The sequence below is a fragment of the Triturus cristatus genome, chromosome 1_1 (assembly GCF_964204655.1).
Source record: "Triturus cristatus chromosome 1_1, aTriCri1.1, whole genome shotgun sequence".
NCBI classification, from domain to species: Eukaryota; Metazoa; Chordata; class Amphibia; order Caudata; family Salamandridae; genus Triturus; species Triturus cristatus.
The window spans coordinates 593,950,036-593,972,892 of NC_140579.1; the positions used below are offsets into that span (position 1 = coordinate 593,950,036).

The following is a 22,857-nucleotide window of genomic DNA, read 5'->3' on the forward strand; positions in this document are numbered from 1 at the left end:
TAGGGTACTGCGGTAATTTTAAGCCTTGACCATGCGGGTCTTCTTCAGGACAACAAGGAAGGAGGGGCAACCTGACGGAGTCCTCAACTTGACTTGGGGGTCTAAAAAAGGGGGGGAGGTGTAAGTTAGATGATCAGGATGTTGTATAGCTAATTTGATTAACACCTGCCAGAGTGGGTGTATGCTTACCTAGCGTGAATCCAGGAAAGGTTCAACCATGAATCAATAGTGGCAATAATTCAAAAACCATGTGTGTGGTCCACAGACACTGGAACTGAAATTGAACAGAAGTGGACAGTGTCAGGGCCAAGTCGGCGATCTATTCGCTCAGATTGCGCATGTGAGGGCATAGAATTGATTAAAATTCACAATACCTGCAACGCGGACTCAATCCGTTCGGCAGTGTAACACAGGGAACCAATTTGGGCATCACATATCCCGGACAAGGGCCGTTCTGTAACGCGGACTCAATCCGTTCGGCAACTTGTTCCAGGGGACCGGAATTCAATTACGGCAGGCGTTCTAAGGGGAAACCAAGGTGAATGATATAGGTACCAGTGGGCCAGCGTCGTGAGTTAAGAACTAAAAGGTCTCCTAGCGTTCTTACCTGCATCTAATGCAGAGCGTGTTCCCGTGGCGTCTCAACCGGAGGAACCGGGGGTGCATGCGCTCTAATTATATGAAGCGCACCGGGTAACCGTGCACGTCGTGACGGTGCGTCGTTAAGAGAGTCAGAGTAGAAAGACTCACCGGGGCACTACCTCTGTAGTTCCAATGGGGCTTGTGATGTCTATGTGTACCGGGGGTTGGACACAATTGGAATAGTGATTTAAAAAACAAAAGTAGTACTCCGAGTTCAATAGATTAATCGGCACACAGTCTTACCGAATACTGTCATGCAACAATGGATCCGATATAATGATTATACAGATCATGAAGTAACAACATTTCTAAACTTACAATGAATGAATATAACCTGACAGACAATAGAACAATAGTTCCAACATATATATAATATAAACATACGTACAGTTAAACATAACATAGGCAGTCAATGTAAGGGCCAAAATGTACAGTGTTGACCGGTTGTAATTAAGGGCAGTAGATTAGCAGAACAGGCCACATTTCACAGTATACATGAAGCAGTGGATTAGCAGAGCAGGCCACATGTCACAATGTACATCCGTTGTCATCATGAATAATATACCAGTGGTGAGAGATTAATGCCAAAGATATACTACCCAGTACTCATAATGGAAATCTGTCTATTAATCTCCTCCAACTCGTTCAATCCTCTATGGATAGTGTCCAAGGAGTCTATCCATCTGCATTCCCTTCTATTAAGTGTGATACTGAAGTCCCCTCCCCTGGGATTAGGTTTGATCTTTTCAAGAACCCACCATTTTAAACTGTCAGCTGCATGGCCAAACTTCGTAAAATGGTCAACCAAGGGTGCTCCCACTGTTTTACAGCGTATACGACTGCAGTGCTGAAGGATGCGACACTTAACTTTTTGAGTCGTCTGTCCCACATACATGAAGTCACAGGGGCAAACAATTGCGTATATGACCCCCGATGAGTTGCAATTACTGAAACCCTTAAGTGTGTGTACCTTTTCATGGTATGTAAACGCATTCATTTCTTTGGTCAAAGGGCAAGCTTTGCAGGAACCACATTTATGGTGTCCCGTGGCAGACGGAACCTCCCATAAAGTGGTCTGACCGATATTAGGGGGCATCGGTAGTAACGATTTGACCAATTGATCTCGTATGTTTTTCCCTTTCTTGAATGCATGTAAGGGGATTGGTGTGTTACCCAATTCGTCGGATACTAGGTGCCAATGCTTATTGACTATCTTTTTGATCTCATTGCTCTTTGTACAAAATGTCGTGACACATACCAAGCGATCCTCCTTAAGGATCTATCAGACCATGTGCTCACTCCTAATGAACAGGAAATTCTCTCCAAAGGTCTCTCATTTGTCCCCACATGTATGCCCAATGATTTCAACTTAAAACTAGAATTACATCAATTCTTTAGGAAAATCCGGCTGAAACAGTTTTTCCTCAAAACTCCTTATAAACCTGTCTTCTCTGGCAGTGGCCTCCGACCTCCATCCAAGTTTAATCCCCCAACACACACTGTACCACATAAAATACTGGCTTATGAACAAGTGGTGATGAGGGATGTGGGTATTGCCCTCTCTAAACGACAATATGTTAGTTATAACATAACCAAAGAAGAACGGAATGCTTTAGAATCCTTGAGGACAAATGGCAATATTGTAATCAAACCCGCTGATAAGGGGGGTGCCATTGTCCTGCAGAATACAGAGGACTATAAGAAGGAGATCCAGTCACAATTAACTGTGGAAGGCAACTACTCTAGACTTAGAAAAGATCCTACACAGGACATAGGGAAGTTGATAAGTAAAGTCACTAAAGATGGCCTGGACGGAGGTTTTTTGAGTAAACTAGACTACGAGTATTTAAATAATAAACATCCCAGATTACCCACCATCTACACTCTCCCCAAAATACACAAGCGGATAAAAGACCCTCCGGGAAGACCAATAGTTTCCGGTTGCGGATCTATTCTGGAGCCCCTATGCAAATATATCAATGTCTTCTTGAAACCCCTAGCCGAGAACACTGCCACTTATTTAAGGGACTCCATGCAGACCATTCAATTAGTGGATGATTACCCTTTTGACTCCAACGCCCAAATACTTGCGACCATGGACATATCTGCCTTATATACCAACATCCCCCAAGCCCAGGCATTGATATGTATGGAACAGGCCCTTGACACGAGACTGGCACCACACCCTGTCCCCACAGAATTCATTATCAAACTCCTTGAGATTGCAATGACCAGGAATTATTTTAACTTTCAGGGACAGTTTTTCAATCAAACAAAGGGCGTAGCAATGGGGGCTAGCTTTGCGCCGAATCTGGCCATTGTTTATATGAGTAACTATGAACAACTTTATGTCTTTAGCGATCTCAACCCTTATAGGGCGAAGATTGAACTCTGGCGACGTTATATTGATGACGTGCTCATCATTTGGCGTGGGGATGTGGAGGACCTTCAAAGATTCCATCAGTGGCTTAATACATGTTCGACCGATATACAATTCACCATGGAATACAGTAGAGAAAAGATCAATTTCCTCGACATCCTTATAATATCTGAGCAGGACAAACTCCACACGAATCTCTACAGAAAAAGCAGTGAAAGGAACACTCTACTTCGTTACTCGAGCCACCATCCTCGTAACCTCAGAGACAACTTACCCTTTGGACAGTTCCTGAGGTTACGTAGGAATTGCTCAAAGAAAGAAGACTTTTTTGATGAGTCTGCCGGACTTCTAGCACGGCTGGTGGAACGTGGCTACCCTATCAGGCTCCTTAAAAAAGCCCGAAAAAGGGCATGGCACAACCATAGGGAATTTCTTTTGATCCCTAAGTCTAGGAGATCCTTAAGGAGGATCGCTTGGTATGTGTCACGACATTTTGTACAAAGAGCAATGAGATCAAAAAGATAGTCAATAAGCATTGGCACCTAGTATCCGACGAATTGGGTAACACACCAATCCCCTTACATGCATTCAAGAAAGGGAAAAACATACGAGATCAATTGGTCAAATCGTTACTACCGATGCCCCCTAATATCGGTCAGACCACTTTATGGGAGGTTCCGTCTGCCACGGGACACCATAAATGTGGTTCCTGCAAAGCTTGCCCTTTGACTAAAGAAATGAATGCGTTTACATACCATGAAAAGGTACACACACTTAAGGGTTTCAGTAATTGCAACTCATCGGGGGTCATATACGCAATTGTTTGCCCCTGTGACTTCATGTATGTGGGACAGACGACTCAAAAAGTTAAGTGTCGCATCCTTCAGCACTGCAGTCGTATACGCTGTAAAACAGTGGGAGCACCCTTGGTTGACCATTTTACGAAGTTTGGCCATGCAGCTGACAGTTTAAAATGGTGGGTTCTTGAAAAGATCAAACCTAATCCCAGGGGAGGGGACTTCAGTATCACACTTAATAGAAGGGAATGCAGATGGATAGACTCCTTGGACACTATCCATAGAGGATTGAACGAGTTGGAGGAGATTAATAGACAGATTTCCATTATGAGTACTGGGTAGTATATCTTTGGCATTAATCTCTCACCACTGGTATATTATTCATGATGACAACGGATGTACATTGTGACATGTGGCCTGCTCTACTAATCCACTGCTTCATGTATACTGTGAAATGTGGCCTGTTCTGCTAATCTACTGCCCTTAATTACAACCGGTCAACACTGTACATTTTGGCCCTTACATTGACTGCCTATGTTATGTTTAAGTGTACGTATGTTTATATTATATATATGTTGGAACTATTGTTTTATTGTCTGTCAGGTTATATTCATTCATTGTAAGTTTAGAAATGTTGTTACTTCATGATCTGTATAATCATTATATCGGATCCATTGTTGCATGACAGTATTCGGTAAGACTGTGTGCCGATTAATCTATTGAACTCGGAGTACTACTTTTGTTTTTTAAATCACTATTCCAATTGTGTCCAACCCCCGGTACACATAGACATCACAAGCCCCATTGGAACTACAGAGGTAGTGCCCCGGTGAGTCTTTCTACTCTGACTCTCTTAACGACGCACCGTCACGACGTGCACGGTTACCCGGTGCGCTTCATATAATTAGAGCGCATGCGCCCCCGGTTCCTCCGGTTGAGACGCCACGGGAACACGCTCTGCATTAGATGCAGGTAAGAACGCTAGGAGACCTTTTAGTTCTTAACTCACGACGCTGGCCCACTGGTACCTATATCATTCACCTTGGTTTCCCCTTAGAACGGCTGCCGTAATTGAATTCCGGTCCCCTGGAACAAGTTGCCGAACGGATTGAGTCCGCGTTACAGAACGGCCCTTGTCCGGGATATGTGATGCCCAAATTGGTTCCCTGTGTTACACTGCCGAACGGATTGAGTCCGCGTTGCAGGTATTGTGAATTTTAATCAATTCTATGCCCTCACATGCGCAATCTGAGCGAATAGATCGCCGACTTGGCCCTGACACTGTCCACTTCTGTTCAATTTCAGTTCCAGTGTCTGTGGACCACACACATGGTTTTTGAATTATTGCCACTATTGATTCATGGTTGAACCTTTCCTGGATTCACGAGTGGTATAGGCAGGTAGATAGATTTGTGAAATTGTCAAAAGTGCTGTGGGTTGACCTGAATAGTCTGTTTGATATAATTGTTCCAGCAGACTTGTGGACTGAGTGTAAAATAGTTGTGAGTTGGCCTACTGAGGAATATCCAAGAGATTCAAGAACAGGGGCACCAGATCCAGAAGTAATGAGGAAATATGATCAGGTGATGGTATACCTGAAGAGTAAAGTTCCTCCAAAAGAGACAGACTGGGTTAAGATAGATCGAACACAACAGGAAGCAAAAGAATCAGTTCATGCTTTTTACGAGAGGCTGATACTGGCTTTTAAACAATTCAGTGGAGATGAACACCTGGGTGACAAAAATTTGAGTCATTTTGTATACAGATTTGTATATGGTCTAAGACCTGAAATTGGTGAGAGAATTCGTGAACACACAGTGGATTGGCAGAGTAAAAAAGTAGATGAGATTCTGAGACATGCAAAATACTTTAGTGATGAAATTGAAGCAAAACAAAGAAAGCTGAAAGAGAAAGCAATGTGGGCACAAGTGAAAGTTGCAGAAAGACAGGAAGCACAGTTAGTGGAACAGGCGAATAATCCAGGAAATAATGCAGGAAATAGACCCAGATATGCAGGAAAGGGGAAAGGAAGTCTTGAGGAAGCAAAGAAAAAGTTCCCTTGTCACAACTGTGGCCAGCTGGGACATTGGAGATCTGAATGTCCTAATCCACCATTAGTGAGTAATGAGAGTAAACCTTTAAATCAACAGGTGCAGAACCAGAATGAAGGGAATAATCAACAGCAACAACAGAAAGTTGTGAGACAGCAGAGTCAAGAGCCAAAACCGCCCTTGCCGCAGAATAGAGGGGTACAAAAGTATAATCAGGATTCAGGATTCTACAATGATGAGCAGGTAAACAAACCAAGACGTTCTAACAAAGTACAGCAGTACTTGTTAAAGAGTGAAGGGAGTGAGTCTGAGGGTGATTATTGACGGTGCCGAAGAGAGGAGGAAGAGTGCATACTTGGTGCAACTCTAGAAATAGACCAGGCAGGACCATTTGTGGATGGGAAAATAAATGAGGAGAGTGTTACTTTTTTGGTAGACACAGGTGCGACAAGATCAACTGTCAGGTCAACAGATGTTAGAAATCTTCCTCTCTCGGATGAAGCAATCCAAGTAGTTGGTGTAGCCAATACACAAATCAGAACACGTCTTACTAAACCAGTAAAAGTACAGATAGGGAAATTTTCAGACATGCACAGATTTATTGTCTGTGACACGAGTCCAGTGAACTTGTTAGGTAGGGACTTATTGTGTAAGATGAACTGCACAATCTTTTGTACACCAGATGGAATAGCTTTTGAGACACCAGATGATGATGTGTTCTACCGAATGACTCTAGAAAATAGAGAAAGTGAGTTAATTGGTGCATTTGCTGTGTTTAATCCGGAGGATTTGCCTCAAGAGCTGAGAGACACAGTGAAAAGAGCAGTTTGGGATTTTACAGGAGAGGATGTGGGATTGATGAATAATGTAGATCCAGTGAAAATTGCAGTGAAAGAGGGAATTACATATCCTAACATTCCTCAGTACAAAATGACACCAGAAATAATTGAAGGGATAACTCCTATAATTGAGAAAATGATTCAGCAGGGAGTTCTAAGAGAACTACTGAGTAGTCCGTGTAATTCACCGATAATGGGACTGAAAAAGCCCAATGGCAAATTTAGGATCGTACAGGATCTGAGAAAAGTTAATCAAATTGTGGTGGCATGTTGTCCTATTGTGCCAAATCCTTCAGTGATTCTGTATCAAATTCCACATGATGCTGAGTGGTATACAGTGATTGATTTGTGTCATGCGTTCTTTTCAATTCCATTGCATCATGACAGCCAGCCGATTTTTGCATTTAGGTTTGGCCAGCGTATTTTAGCATGGTGTCGTATCCCACAGGGGTATACGGAGAGTCCTTCGATATTCAATCAGTTATTGAAAAGATCGTTGGAAAGTCTGATCATGCCTGAGAGTTCAGTGCTAGTACAATATATTGATGACCTATTGGTGGCATCAAAGACACGTGAAGCTTGTGAAGTGGATACCATAGCTTTATTGAATCATCTGGCAGATGGAGGGTTAAAGGTATCTCCAGCCAAATTGCAATTTTGCAAGAAAGAGGTTCATTATCTTGGACACAATATTGAAAAAGGTCTGAGAAAAGTGACTACTGACAGGATCAGAATAATCAGAGAAATGAAAGCTCCAAAAACCCAGAGAGAAGTGAGAATGTTCCTGGGTATGGTGGGTTATTGTCGTCAGTGGATAATTAATTTTTCTCTGATAGCAAAGCCACTGATTAAGCTGACAAAAAGTGAAATGACAGATCCATTAGATCTGGATGCAGAACAATTGGCAGCATTTGAAGAGCTCAAAAGTAAAATGTGTGAGGCTCCAGCTTTGGGTATGCCTGACTATGAGAAAGAATTCGAGCTGTACTGCAGTGAGAGAAATGGATGTGCACTTTCAGTGTTAATCCAGAAACATGGACAATTGAGAAGGCCTATTGCGTACTTCTCATCAACACTTGACCCTGTAGCTGTGGGTTTACCAGGTTGTCTGAAATCTGTGGCTGCAACATGCAGGAGCCTGGAACAGAGTGAGGGAATCATAATGGGATATCCTGTAAGGGTATTCGTACCTCACAATGTGGCAATTCTTTTGACAAGAAGTAGAACTCAGTACATGTCACATAGTCGATTGACTAAGTACGAAAAAGTGATTCTGGGTGCATCAAATGTGACTCTTGAGAGATGTGTGAATGTGAATCCAGCGACACTCTTGCCGGATATTGAAAATGTGCGTATAAAGATGGAAGATGATCATGATTGTTTGGATGTGCTTGAGTACTGTACGAAACCGAGACCAGACATAAGGGATATTCCCTTACCTGAAAATGACCATGTGTTGTTTGTGGATGGATCATGCTTGAGGAATGATGATGGTGTGCTATGTGCAGCATATGCGGTATGCAAAGTTTCAGAGGTCATGGAAGCATCACCATTGAAAGGAGTGAAATCTGCGCAAGTTGCTGAATTAATAGCATTGACAAAAGCTTGTGAGATTGGGAAAGATTTGAGGACGACTGTGTTGACTGATAGTCAGTATGGATTTGGAGTGGTGCATGATTTTGGCCAACTTTGGCTACAAAGAGGTTTCTTGACATCGAGTGGAACTCCAATAAAGAATGCTGAAATGATTGGTAAATTGCTTGAGGCAATACAGCTGCCTAAGGAGTTAGCAGTTGTAAAGTGTGCTGCCCATGGTCAGGGGGAGGATTTTATAACGATTGGAAACAGGTACGCCAATGATGTTGCGCAGTACTGTGCCAAGACAAATCAGTCCATTAACAGGGACAGAGAAAGGGAAATGTCTTTTCTTTCTGTGATGTTTACTAATGTCCTAGAGACCTGGGATGAAGTGAAACAGTTACAAGATGAGGCAGGAGATGAAGAGAAACAAGATTGGATTAAGGCAGGATGTGCTCCAAGAGAAACAGACCATGTTTGGGTCTACAGAGATGGCAGACCAGTGATGCCTAACTCTATCTTGTCGTCAATGGCAAGGATGTATCATGGCCAGGGACATTTGGGGAGAGACGCGATGGTTAGGTCGTTTAAACAGACCTGGTACAATGCAAAGTTCAGGACAATTGCAGAGAGCATCTGTCAGAGGTGTTTAGTTTGTCAGCAATTTAACACTGGAAAAAAGACAGTGGTGAGTCTGGGAACAATAGGCAGAGAAGGAGGTCCTTTTACAAGAATGCAGATTGATTTCATTGAAATGCCCCAAGTGAATAGACTGAGGTATGTTCTAGTGGTAGTCTGTTTGTTTTCAAGGTGGGTGGAAGCTTACCCGACTAGAAGAAATGATGGATTAACAGTGGCAAAGTTACTGTTGAGGGAGTTGATTCCTAGGTACGGGTTTCCAGTTACAGTTGAGTCTGATAGAGGTAGACACTTTCAGAATGAGCTCATGGGTTTGATTTGTGAAGCATTGAAAATACAGCAGAAGCTACATTGTGCATACCGACCAGAGGCTTCTGGTGTGGTTGAGCAGATTAATGGCACAATCAAGAATAGGATTGGAAAGATGTGCTTAGCCACTGGCATGAAATGGCCAGATGTTTTGCCTTTAGTTCTGATGACAATGAGATCTACTCCAGATAGAACTACTGGTTTGAGTCCGCACGAGATAATCATGGGACGTGCTATGCGCCATGCATTCGTGCCTGTCAATAAGTTGGTGACAATAACTGATGACATGATTTTGGATTACTGTAAAGGCCTGGCTGACGCAGTTCATTCTGTGTTTCACCAGGTTGGAGAAGAAGCTACCACACTTGAGAAGAAGCAAGCCCATGATCTGAGTCCAGGAGACTGGGTGAGGATTAAGGTGCACAGAAGAAGAAATTGCTTGATTCCAAGGTGGGGAAGGCCGAGACAAGTCATTCTGACTACGACGACTGCAGTAAAGTGTGCTGGAGTAAAGCACTGGGTACATGCAAGTCATACTCTGAGAGTTCCAAATCCAAAAGAAGGGACTGCTAAAGAGTATTTTGAAGAGTCAGATTCCAGTGATGATGAAGATACTGATGATACGGAATCAGTGAGAAAAGAAGCAGAGAGAGCTTCAAGAGAATCACTGCGAGTATCAGAGAGAAGATCAAATTCTGTAAGAGAGCCTGAAGTTTCAAACAGCAGTGAAGGGAAAAGAAAAGAAAAAAGAAATCACACAGAGACTACTCTTGAATCAGAAGAGGAGGAGATTGAAGAACCACTTGAGATTATACTTGAAGAAGAAGGGTCAGAAGAAGATAGAGAGGGACAGATTGCGGAAGACCCCCGAGGAGGTGTAGGGAACATTCTTGAGGAGCTAGGTGAAGGGACAAGTAGACAGCAAGAAGATTGCGTGTCGGAGACCCGAGGAGGGACAGGAGTAGGGAAGTCTCAAACAGTGGTGGAAAAATCTGTGGAGAAGAAGAAAACTGCTGGGAAACGGAGACAAGAGGCACTTGAAACAGATGATGAGGATGAACAAACAGAGGGTCGAGTTCTGAGAAAGAGAACTTGGATTGGAGAAAGGAGTAATAAAGAAATAAAGCCGAAAAAGGTGTTAAGAGAAGATCGTTGGCCTAACAACAGAGTTAAGAGGCTGAGATACAGAGTAATAAGAGCAAATTCATCGAAAGCTGAACAAGTGAATGAAGTTTCGAGTCAAAGTTCAAAAGCTGAAGGAGAAGAATCAAAGGAGTCAAACGAACCAGTGGAAATAAAAAGAGTAAGAAGACCCAACCAAAAGTACAGATCACTGGAATGGTCTTATGTGGCACTGTCTGAAGGAGGAGAAAAAGAAACAGTGACTCGAGATAATCCGGAAGTGGTCTTGAGAGAAGTGGTTGAGGAAGATACTGGTGAAATTCTGAAAGTACTCTTGACTGACATTGGAGAAGAGTCGAGTACTGAGGATCTTGATGTTGGAGATCTGATACAATTTGATGTTGAAGAAATTGAAGTAAAGAATGACAAATATCCAAACTGAGTGAAAGAAGGATTCACTTGGATCAAGTGAATGAAGAGATTATTTGGATAAACTGAAAGCTGAAGAATTGCTGAAGAATTGAAGAAGTTCAAACAGTAGTGGAGTAGTACAAGCTAAACTAAAATGACTAACATAGAGGATAATAGAGATAGATGTGCCTTCTTTAAAAGGTGGTGTAGAATGTGCTGCTGTTGTACTGGATTATTAATGCTTCTATGGGGTGTTTTAGTTTTATTAATTACTTTTAGAGTAGAATTTGGAATGAATATAGAGAATGTGACAAATGTAGAGAAGGATTCACAAAAAGTAGTTCCAATTAGAAGTAGTAGTTACATACACAAAGATAGGTCAATTAATAATTTTTCTAGTAATGTTTTTTCGAAACTGTTATATGAATATGTGAAGACAATGGAAGTAAGGGATTGCTACGTCTGTATGCAATTACCTGCATCCGTCTCAGAGGGTGTTACTTATCACCATTTACCAGCTACATATGGTATTTCCTGTAGTATTTTAAGTAGTGTTTTTTATTTGTTAGGGAAGGTAGATTATAAGATGTCTAACAGAGATAGTATTTTTGGGCACTTGCCAATGAACAAAGAGCTGAATCCAGCTAAAGAAGCTAACACTTTTGGTGAGATTTTTATTGAAGAAAAAGGATTAACATTAGATTACATGTTTAAGAATAATTTAACTTGCAATTTGAAAGAAGAGGAGAGAGCTTTCCTGGATATGGTGGAAGAAAGGAGAGTGAACATGCATGAGAAAGGGGGAAAATATGAAGTGAGTGAGACAATTTGGGACATTGAGATGGGAAAAGAGTTGAGAAATGGGGCAAGTCCAACTTTAGCTCTAGATGCGCCACAGAAGGGTAAACTTTGCATTACTAGAAGGAAATCCCAATATGATACATATTTTGTCGGGACTAGTGAGTGCCATGATACATACTTCATTGCGACAGGTTGGGGTTTCAGAGGTGGAGAAGATACAATTTTTCCAGGAGTGTACTATGTTTGTGGGAACAAGGCTTATTACAAGTTGCCTGATCATTGGTATGGCACGTGTTATGTGGGCCTGGTTTTCCCTAAGATTTTTCATACAGATAAAATAAGAGATGTAGAAGATATTAATTTATTAACACGTTTTAAGAGAGAAACTTGGTCTGAAATTGTGGGTGATATTTTTGGGGTTTTGATTCCAGCAGTGGGAATTTCTTTAAATGCTTATGGAATTCGGAAACTGTCCACAGTGGTTGATCGCTTATCGACAAATACCGCAGGAGGGTTTCTTTTGGTGAATACGGAATTAAGTGCCGTACGTGCCATGTCTATGCAAAATCGACTTGCCCTTGATATTCTATTGGCCAAGGAGGGTGGAGTTTGTGGAATATTGAAAGTTCAACATTGTTGCACTTACATTCCTGACGAAAGTAAAGACTTAAAGGTCTATATCAGAAATATTACTGATTTGCATGAAGAATTAGTACCACTTGAAGCTGGGAGTTTGTGGACTAAAATAGCTAATAAAATGATAGCTGTTAAAGATTTTATTGCAAAAATAGGTAGTACAATTATAGGTAGAATATTGTTTCCTTTGTCTTGTATAATTGTGGCTTTATTAATAATAAGATTGGTGTGTGTGTGTTGTAAAAACAGGGGAGGGAAAAAGAAATTAAATAAGGAAAAGAAAAATAAGAAGTTGAAAAGAGAACCTCAAGAAATTGAACTAGAAGAATTGAGGGAGAGTGTTTATTTAGAGACAAAGAGAGATGATGAAAGAGTGACTGGTGTTTAATGTTGTGTAAGGGGAAAAGACATTTCTGATTTCTCCTAAAATGGGACTAAATTTTCACTAATTTTTTTTTTGGGGTTTATTTGGTGATAAAATCACCAAAGGGGGGATTGCTGGAGCAGAGTTTTCATTTAGAAAATTCAGGGGCTTTTGAAGCTCTAGTATGTCTATGCGTTTTATTAATTATTAATAAATAACAAATTAATTATTTGTCTTGTGCAAGTGTGTTTTTATTAATCAATCCGTTTGTCTTAACATAAGAGAAAGATACACGAGGGTTAGCATGTGTGTGCTGTTTTTGTTTTCTAAAAAATAATGTGCAAGTTTTCATGTTTAAACGTTGCTGTGTGCTGTTTATTTTGAGCACAAAACGCTGTTCGAATTAATGCTTTTTTATGTCGCAAAAGCTAGATAAATGCATACACATAAGGGTATTAGTGGGGTTAACACTGTTTAATCATTATGCTGTAGTAACGTTTATTTTGTCTCTTTAATTAAAGATGGTCTATTGTGGCCTATGGAGGCTGTATTAAGATGGCTGAATTTTGAAGCCTGGCCTCGAGTGAATATGTGAAAGACGTGACGAGGGAGACCCCTGCTGGAAATGGTCTTGAAGTTGACTGACCATGGTCCTTCTATAAAACTTTCCATGAGGACAGCAGCAGTTTTTGGGAGTTTTCCAAGAGAAGTGAAAGTGTCCTTGGCAATCTCGAAAGACAAAGGAGCCTTAGAGGGAAACCCTGAACTGTGGCTCGATGGCCGAGGAGAAGCCGGATTAAATGTGATACATGTTTTATTTTCTTGGTTCCTGTTCCGTAGTCTTCGCTATGTGTATTTTTCCTGAGCGGAGGTTCACAAATGTTGCAATGTTGCATCCTTTCCTTCTCGCTCTGCTCAGTGATTCAGTGTATTTTGCAAACTTAATGTGTGTTTCCATTGTAATTTTTACTATAAAAACTGTTAGCTTAGAGAGGGTTCTTGCCACCCTTTTGCCACTTGCCATTTTACCTTTGCTGCGTGAGGTTGCGTTGCTGAGGATCGATGCTGAGGACTTCGTCTTGAAAGACTTTACCGAGAGACTTGTCCTGACCCGTTCTGACACTTAGTTAGAATAGGTAACTATGAGAAATGATTTATTCTGATTGATTTTACTTTGACTAATTTTAGATAAAGCAATATAATTTTAAACATGGTGTTGAATTTTCTTTCTTGTCAATTATTGGGTTTATATTTTTGATCATTATTGTATATGTTGTGTAGATTATGTTATTGATTAGGACAGTCACTAAACCAGATCTGATCGACCTGATATTGATGCAGGGTGTTTAGGTGTTTTTCTTTCCACAGGTTTATTGCTGGTAGAGTATTTGAGCGTATGTTAGTGAAATGGGCCCTAGCGTATGATGAATGTATGTGCGTGCAACTGTGTGATTACTCTATCCGTGGTAGTGGGCATATTTTAGATACCCTGATCTCTATCACTAGGTAAGCATACACCCGCTCTGGCAGGTGTTAATCAAATTAGCTATACAACATCCTGATCATCTAACTTACACCTCCCCCCCTTTTTTAGACCCCCAAGTCAAGTTGAGGACTCCGTCAGGTTGCCCCTCCTTCCTTGTTGTCCTGAAGAAGACCCGCATGGTCAAGGCTTCAAATTACCGCAGTACCCTAAGACGGGTCGAAACGTCGACACCCCCTTACGAATGAGCCTGGTACACGTCCCTTACCCAACGTGCCAAAATATGAATTGGATTCTGTATTGAAAATTGTGACCTTATTTATTCATACGTGACCAGGACACCTTGTACGGTGAATTGTAAACGGTTTAATTTGTTTCTTATCTTAATTCTTCTATTGCTCTCTGAGAAATTTCTCTTCACACACTCACTTCTCAGCACCCTTACTCTATGCACGTTCCCTCTGGAGCAACCATGCGCCGAACTTTTATACGAATTGTTGTAAATAAATAAATATCGCTTAATCAAATGGAGGATGTTGTATCGCTTCAAATTTAGTTTCTTGAGCTATGATAAATGAAATTCAGCTCCAAATGTAATGAGTTGACACATTACTGAATTGTGAAGTATTGAGTCAGGACCATTGTTTGTTGTACTAATTCGATTCCCAGGTCCCTGCCTTTTGGGAAAACCCCATTTTTTGCAATGGCTACTCTATGTGTTAAGCCACACTAGTTACACTGCCGAAACTGGATAGAGACCACACACAATCTGGCTCCTACCGGCCGTTGGCCTTATTGAACATAGAATACAAAGTCATGGCTAGCACACTGGCAAGACGACTAGCACCGTTAATACCTTGCCTTATACATGACGATCAAACGGATTTGTCCCAAATCGCTCTACAATTCTTAACTTACCCTGACTGTTCCGAGTTATGCACTATGCCCCGTGGATCTGGTCCAACTCTGGCTGTATGGTGTTCGACCTGGAGAAGGCATTCAACACTGTTGAATGACCCTTTATCTTCAACGTTCTGATCAGAAATTGACTGGGCTCCAACTTTATCAATCTGGTAAGGCTAATTTAAGTTGGCCCGGTTGTGAGGGTCAAGACGGAACGCATGGTATCCCAACCTATAATGGTGAGAAGGGGCCCCAGACAAGGTTACTACTTCTCTCCCCTTCTCTTTTTATTGGCCATAGAGCTGTTAGCATTGGCAATGCGGGCATCTGCAGCCCCCTGGGGAGTCCCTTTGGGTTACAAAACATATGTGTTCTCCTTGTATGCAGATGACCTACTCTTATATATAGGGATATGGGAATGGTGCCAGAGGCTATCACACATATATTTAATATATTTGCGCGCATATCAGGACTGCGAATTAACTGGGACAAGACTTGTCTGTTCCCATTTGATCCTACTACGCCAAACCCAGAGTTCACTATTAATGCGACCCCGATCACCTGGCAAGTAACCATGTTTAAATACCTGGGAATTAGAATATATCATGCTGATCAGGACCTATTAAATGGTAATCTAATTAGGGCGATTACTTCCGTATCTGCGCAGATGTCTTTTTTAAAAACTCTAGCCCTTTCGGTAGTGGGAACGGTGTCACTTATTAAAATGATGTTACTTCCTCAGCTCCTCTACTATTTCACAAATGTGCCGCTGTATTTATCGCCATCATTTTTTCGACCGATTGAACTCATGTTTCGGGAGCTCATCTGGAACACTTCCAGAAGTAGAGTGACGCTCACAAAATTGTATCTGCCATTGGATCGGGGAGGCCATGCAGTGCCTAACCCAGACCACTACTATCTGGCATTTCACCTTCAATGAGTGGCACGCTGGGTGGCGAGTTGGCATCTAAATGACACAGCAGGCACTGATATAGAATATACTGTACAGAAGATCTTAGCGCTGTTTTACCCATGCAACAAGACTAATACTCCTCACCCTTTATTGCTACAAGTTGCTTATAAGTGTTACCGATGCTCCTAAAATCTTACTAGAAACGTCAAACCTTATACACCAGCAATACCACTTCTGAGGATGTCGTGGGGTAGTAGATTAACCACACCGGTGGATCTCGCTGCCTGGCACACGGAGGGGCTACACACGCTGAATGACTTATATTTAGATTGCACACTCATACCATACGCGGATATTGCAGCAGAGACTGGAATATCCCTAGGACACTTTCTCATGCATGCCTCATGGTTGAGCTTACTACAGCGTAGCTGTGGGGATATGATGCAGGAACTACTAATAAACTTAGTGCTCCAATATATACATGTCATGGGCAACGGTAAGCATCTCACTAGCTGGTTTTCAGACACATTCTGCATACACACAGCAATAGACCTTGCCCAGCTGCGTGCGAAGTGGGAACATAACATAGGCCGTCAATGTACAGATGCAGAGTGGAAGGTAATTCTGGAAAGTCCTACCTTGGTCTCTCGCAATGCTACATTTAAATTAATCCAGTAATACATAGTGCATCGTGCATATCTAACTCTGGAGAAAATTAACCGCTATTTTAATACAAATGATGCGCAATGTCCCAGATGCTCTTGTCCTGCTGCAGACATTGTCCAAATGCTGTGGGCTTGTGTCGGCCTAAGGCAGTATTGGGAGGGCGTAACACAACACCTATCTGAATGCACGGACAGATACCATGCGAACACATGGGAAACATGTATACTAGGATTGTTCCCACGAGGCAAGCAACACAGAGCAACTAGCCGTTTCTTAGACCTGGGGCTGGTAGTAGCTAAGAGACTCCTAACGAAAAGATGAAAATCCAAATACCCGCCGCAGCTCATAGCCTGGACCTGCTTTGTCCTTATTTGGGCAAGGGCAGAGGCAGTGTCTCTCCGGAGGGAAGACACCTTGGGGCTGCGCAAATTACCCATTACAGATAATTGGAACTCTATTATGGTGACTCTGCAAATGTGCATATCTCCTGACCCGGTAGAGGAGCACTCTCAGACAGAAAGTTAGGAGATTAGCTGAGAGGATAGGGCAAAGGCCGAACCGGGTGCACTAACACAAAGATGCACTGCTTAGTGGGGGTGCAAATATATATGTATGTGTAATCACACTTAATGACAAAGTCATGATGTTGGTGATGATGATTTTATTGTAATCTCGAAAACGGAGGTGATTGTTTTATGGGTGGGGGTGGTGGCGCTACACATGGGGTTGCCCGAAGGTTGAGCATGTTCTTCATGTTGGTGTGTTATAATTTGAGTATTTTTTCATAATAATTCTGATACTGGTAGAAACAACATTTGTAAATGTTTATACTATGTACATTCCACATTGAGGGGTATAAGCATGGGGCTTGGTTCAACACTCTTAGAGTACGCATCTGTATAATTGGTCTTATTGTGACAATCGTAGTTGTGGTCCTTACAGAGATGATATCGATTTACGCAGATGGACTTTTACGTATGAACAGCTACAAATGCATAACTGTGGGTAATGTCAGAGCTGTGTGGAACTGCTATGGAAGCCCCTGGAGTGATATGGAGAACCATGTAACACTTATATACGTGATATGCAAGTGTATTGTATCCTTGTTTCTCTTTATTGTCAAAATTAATAAACAGATTAAACAAAAAATGAGTGGGATAGGCTAGGTTTCATTAAAGCAGCTCATACAGAGTTAGTGTCTGCTCATGATGGCATAGGTGCCACTGTATGTACCAGTGCTACATCAACAATATTAGTTGTCATACTTACCAAAACGCACTAACAAAATGAGCAGCAAAGCAATATTTTCAGCACATAAAACAATCTACTGTTTCAAGATCAGCGCAGACTCCCCTTAGCTATTGCGGATTGCCCTTTCAGGCTATATAATGGTTGCAGACGATTCATGGTCCATGGTTCCTCTCAGTCAGGCCACAAACAAATGCCAATGCTCGAGCAGGCATAAAAGCTGTGCAATGCGAAGTAGCTTTAAGAGCAGTTTTACCTTTCATTCAGACCGTGGCACTGTGTTCATTGCTAAGGCATTTATGGATGCTATGTATGCTCTTGGAGTACAACTGCTATGTTCGCACCCTTTCTACCTAGAAAGTAACCGGGTTATGCTTAAACAAGCTATGACCACTAAGGTATTAAGTACAGGACTGAGCTGACTAAATAATATGTATGGAGTCCAGAAAGCATTAAATAACCTGCCTAGAAGAGCATTAGGTGGTCGCACTATATATGAAACACTCTTTGGAGTATCAGTGCACGTGCATGACTTTGATGTCCCTGGACATATGGCAGAGTTTAAATTGTCTGACCCCAAGATTCATTTGAATCTGTAAAAAAATGTTCAAGAAATCAGTTCTAAATTATCTAGATTGAAGCTTTATGACTCAGCCATTGGCGAAGATATGATTCCTAATGCTGGTGACTCCCCAAAGCGGGTTGAAGAAAATGTCCCTGATAAGCAAGCTTTTAGGCCATCTTACATCCATTCCAGTGCTTGAGGTAGAAGGCACACGGACAATGCTTTTACCACCACTATCTGGTTCAAAGAAAAACAGGTAGGTCTCAATCGATCACATCAAAGGCATAATGTGACCAACTATGTTCAGCAGACCGCCATTGACTCCAAGGTGCCGACGGAATAGATCCTCTCCCTACTCCGTCAGATCGATGCCTAGAAGAGTACATCTTTGCTGAACTACTTACCCCCATTTTGGGGATAGAGGAACCTGATGTGTCTCCAGCTTTCTCTCCAGCATCACAGTCAGCTAGTTAAGGAAAAGGTACCCTATCAATTTATGAGTCAGAGAGAATTAATGCAAATACTCTATGTTTTAAAGAGTCTTTTGAACATGTTATTATTCCTGGTCATTTTTCAGATTCATGGGACATATACACTTTTGAACAGCTAGTTGTTGATTTGTCCTCCACTCTATATTAGACAATGAGGATGCATATTTGAAAGTTGAAAACTATCAAGAACCATTTTGTTTCCACCATTATGGTCATCATTACATACATAGAACTAGAGGACCCCAATAAACGTATAACTATACACAGTAAGAGCATTGTCGGGCTCTGCCCATAAATACCCTATTTCAACAGTGATGATAGGTCAGACCCCTCTGCTTTTTATTATTCCCAGAGACCTGAGAAACTCCAGAAACATTGATCGGCCATCATAGTTTTATATATTCTGCACAGTTTAGTGAATCACTTTCTTTCCAAGTTATCAATATTGAAATGAAAATATAAATATGAAAAATATTTGGGGTACCATAGTTTGGCAAATGAAAGGTACAGAGGCTTTATTTACGGCATGCTTGCTAAATAGAGAAATTATGATTAGAATAAAAACATCCAGCAGACTACTTGCCTAGGAATTGCTTTCATTAGAAATGTAAAACCACCATCTATTCCAAATGTTAATTCAACACAATTTCCATTTTGGGATTGAGAAGATAACATTACAGAAAACAAGCTGAATTAACTGATTCAGAATAGTACCTACAACTTGACTGAATTAGATTCCAATGGAATTGCCATATGGCAATACTTAGGGGCCCATTAGGAGGTAGGGCGGATTGCCACCACCCGCATGGCGGTGGCGATCCCCCCCTACATCCTTCCCCACCTGCCACCCATTTCCCCCCGCCATATTAGTATGGCGGGGGGAACCGCGGTGGATGGGAAGACTGTCCGCCGCTTTTTCGCCCGGTCGACGAGTCGACCAGGCGGAAAAGGGTTTAATATGGTGGCGGTGTCTACTAGACACCGCCATCCATATCAGGATGCAGGCGGGGGCCAGCCTTTCCGTGGCGGCGTTGCGGGCCCCCAGGATGTTGAGAGGGTGGGAGGGCACATAGGTACCCCCCTGCATGTGTATGCACATCATGGCAGGCACCGCGCGGTGCCTGCCACGTTGTGCATGCAAATGCTCAACATGCAATTCTGACATTGCGGAGGGTGCTACTGAAAGCACCGCCCACCGCAATGTCAGGAATGCGGGATGCGCCCGCCAGTATGGCGGGGGCATCCTAATGCCCAATGCGGGACCGCCGCATGCATAGCGGGTGGTCCCATTTCCCGGGCCTATGGCGGACGGACTATACTAATGAGTCCATTAATTTGTAAAGCAATAAGCGCTGGGGCTCAAAGTTTTATCTCAGAATCTCGTTACCAGTGCTGCCGAATGCGGGGTTAACATTTGATTCATCTACCAACAGACACTTCCTGCCCCTTTATCTCACTTTTTCAAGTTCATTTCCCTCCTACTTTTTTCCCTTTATCTCTATTTTCTAGTTGTTGACTTGTTGCACCTTTATCCGTTTGTTTCTTTTCAGCTCATTCAGGTCCAGTCGCTAAAAAGGAGAGCTGCTGGCCACCACCTGCAAGCAGCAGCTCAAATTCAGTACTGGAAATGTGTGTCCTGATGATCCTGTGGGCCTAGACTTTGGCTTTCCATGCCTCGCTTCATTTTTAAAAGTAATCAGTCCTCGATATAGCTGTAGTCTGCAATTATGAAATGAAAACACACACATATTTGTTATCGGAGCGAAGTTGACATTAATTAGTTACTAGACGCCAGGCACACAGGCAAGCGTAAAGTCCGCACTTTCATTTGCTTTCCACGTGAACAGTTCCTTCACTTCTAAGAATGCCCTGGGCCTGCTGTTTCCAAGCTTGTCTCGCCCCAGCTGAGCCATGAATAGGTCCCCAGCTATAATTATCAAATGAGAGGAAAGTGAAAACAGCTCGGAAGATGATTTGGAAAAAATACAGCTACCTTAGCACCTCTCTTACCAGCATAGGGTGTTGGAGCAATTTACATCACACTCACAAACACAGACAATTAATCATACGTGTGTAAATCAGTGTATAGAAAATGATACATAAGACAAAGGGGACTGAAATGTGTAGGATTCACATGTCATTCATACTGGTAGGCATTTTTTAAGAGTGCTTGGATTGGGGAAGTGTAAACTCAGAATTCGAAATGTAAGACAGTGGTTAGGGTTGACTTTATTAATAACAATTTATTTCTACCCTAACAAACCCTTTTTAGTAAATTAGGACAGGCAAAGACTGGGGAAAACATAGCTTTATAACCTGTACCATATTGTCTGCATGCAGCGCTTTGATGGCAGCTACAGAAAAGACTACAACGCATCCAGAACGCCTCCGCCCGACTCATCCTGAACATCCCTCGACGCAGCCACATCTCCGGCCACCTGAGGAACCTGCACTGGCTCCCCGTCAACAAGAGGATCACGTTAAGGCTCCTCACCCACGCACACAAGTCTCTCCACAACCTGGGCCCCAAGTACCTCAACGACCGCCTGACCTTCCACACGCCCACCCGCCAGCTACGGTCCGCTAGCCTCGCCCTCGCCGCCGTACCACGCATCCGAAGAACCACCACCGGAGGCAGATCCTTCTCCTACCTGGCGGCCAAGACATGGAACTCCCTCCCCATCCACCTTCGGCTGACCCAGGACCACCTCGCATTCAGGAGACAACTCAAGACCTGGCTGTTCGAGCAGTAGCGGCCCCCTTCCCCCAGGCGCCTTGAGACCCTTCCGGGTGAGTAGCGCGCTATACAAGTGTTATGGTCGATTGATTGATTGATTGAGTTCATGAATCACTGTGCTAGATTATTGTTGTAACTTATGAACTGCACAGTAACAAAAGGATCTCAGTGACAAAAGCAGCATCGTACTGAGCATTGCACATGAAATACTTTCTGTAATCAGCATAGTACATGTTCATTGCAGCAGGCATTTTAACCCTCTGCGCTACCTTAGTTGAGTCAAAACTGTCACTAGACAAAACTCCGATCTCACTTCAGCAGGTACATTAATGACCAGAGATATCTTGAAACATTTGTTTTTGCCTAAAAACTGTTGGATATGCAAGGAACTCTGCAGTGCTTTTAACTGCTGCACTGCTCCAAAAGCGGTCCCCCACCCTTCCAGCATCCCGGTATGGCTTGTCCGGCCTTGATGTAGATGTGGTGTTCGTTTCTGCAGCATGAACCTCTTTTACTAAGGTAATTCTTCACATTGAGGGAATGTGATGGAACCACACTTGTAACACAAATATAACCTCAGAAACACTTATGCAGAATTTAAACATTACCCGAAAAGGAAGATCTAAAGGGTGGTTGCCAGCTTAGCTTCCATCCGGACATCATTGCGACTAGTGCCACCCTCTTAGGTGAAGAAAGAGAGTTGACCAACACCCAGAATATTTACCTGAATACGCGCTCTCTGGCAAAGCACTTAGAGGAAATCTTTAATCTCCTGGAGTCTGAATTGCCAGATTTGTTGCTATTAACGGAGACCTGGCTCACCGAGGAGTCATCCCCTGATACACTGTCTGCAGTCCCTAGCGAGTACTATATATTGGCAGTTAACAGAGAAACATAGAAGAAAGGTGAGGGGGGCATTGCAGCTATAATTAAAAAATCCCTCCGGTTTACTAAGCTGTCCTCACTTGATCTATCAGCAGTGGAAACGTTAGTGATCCATTTGAAATCCTTGACTGAGGCCCTTGTGTGCGTCCTGGTATATAGGCTCCCTTATTACATGCAGGAGTTTGCTCAGGCCTTTGCTTAGGCCTTAGCCCCTCTAGTGGTAGACCATGCTAAGGTTCTCTTGATTGGGGACCTAAACTACTAGGCTAATGATGAAAAAGGGGAGCTTCAAGCCTCTGCCCTTACAGACACCTTAAGTGATATTAATTTGGAACAATTAGTGAATCTCCCGACCCACAATAAAGGCCATATACTGGATCAAATTTGGACTTCAAAA

The 22,857-nt window shown here is 42.5% G+C and overlaps 1 protein-coding gene across 1 annotated transcript in view; it reads left to right on the plus strand.

Annotated features, from left to right (window-relative positions):
* LOC146870680 (uncharacterized) overlaps positions 1-14,579 on the plus strand; it is a 101,940-nt gene extending 87,361 nt beyond the window's left edge. Inside the window, exons 3-4 of the mRNA XM_085643415.1 lie at positions 5,970-6,113; positions 13,091-14,579. Coding sequence (XP_085499541.1) covers positions 5,970-6,113; positions 13,091-13,123 — 177 coding nt within the window. The 3' untranslated portion in view covers positions 13,124-14,579. The remainder of the gene's footprint in view (positions 1-5,969; positions 6,114-13,090) is intronic.
* The last annotated feature ends 8,278 nt before the right edge of the window (positions 14,580-22,857 follow it).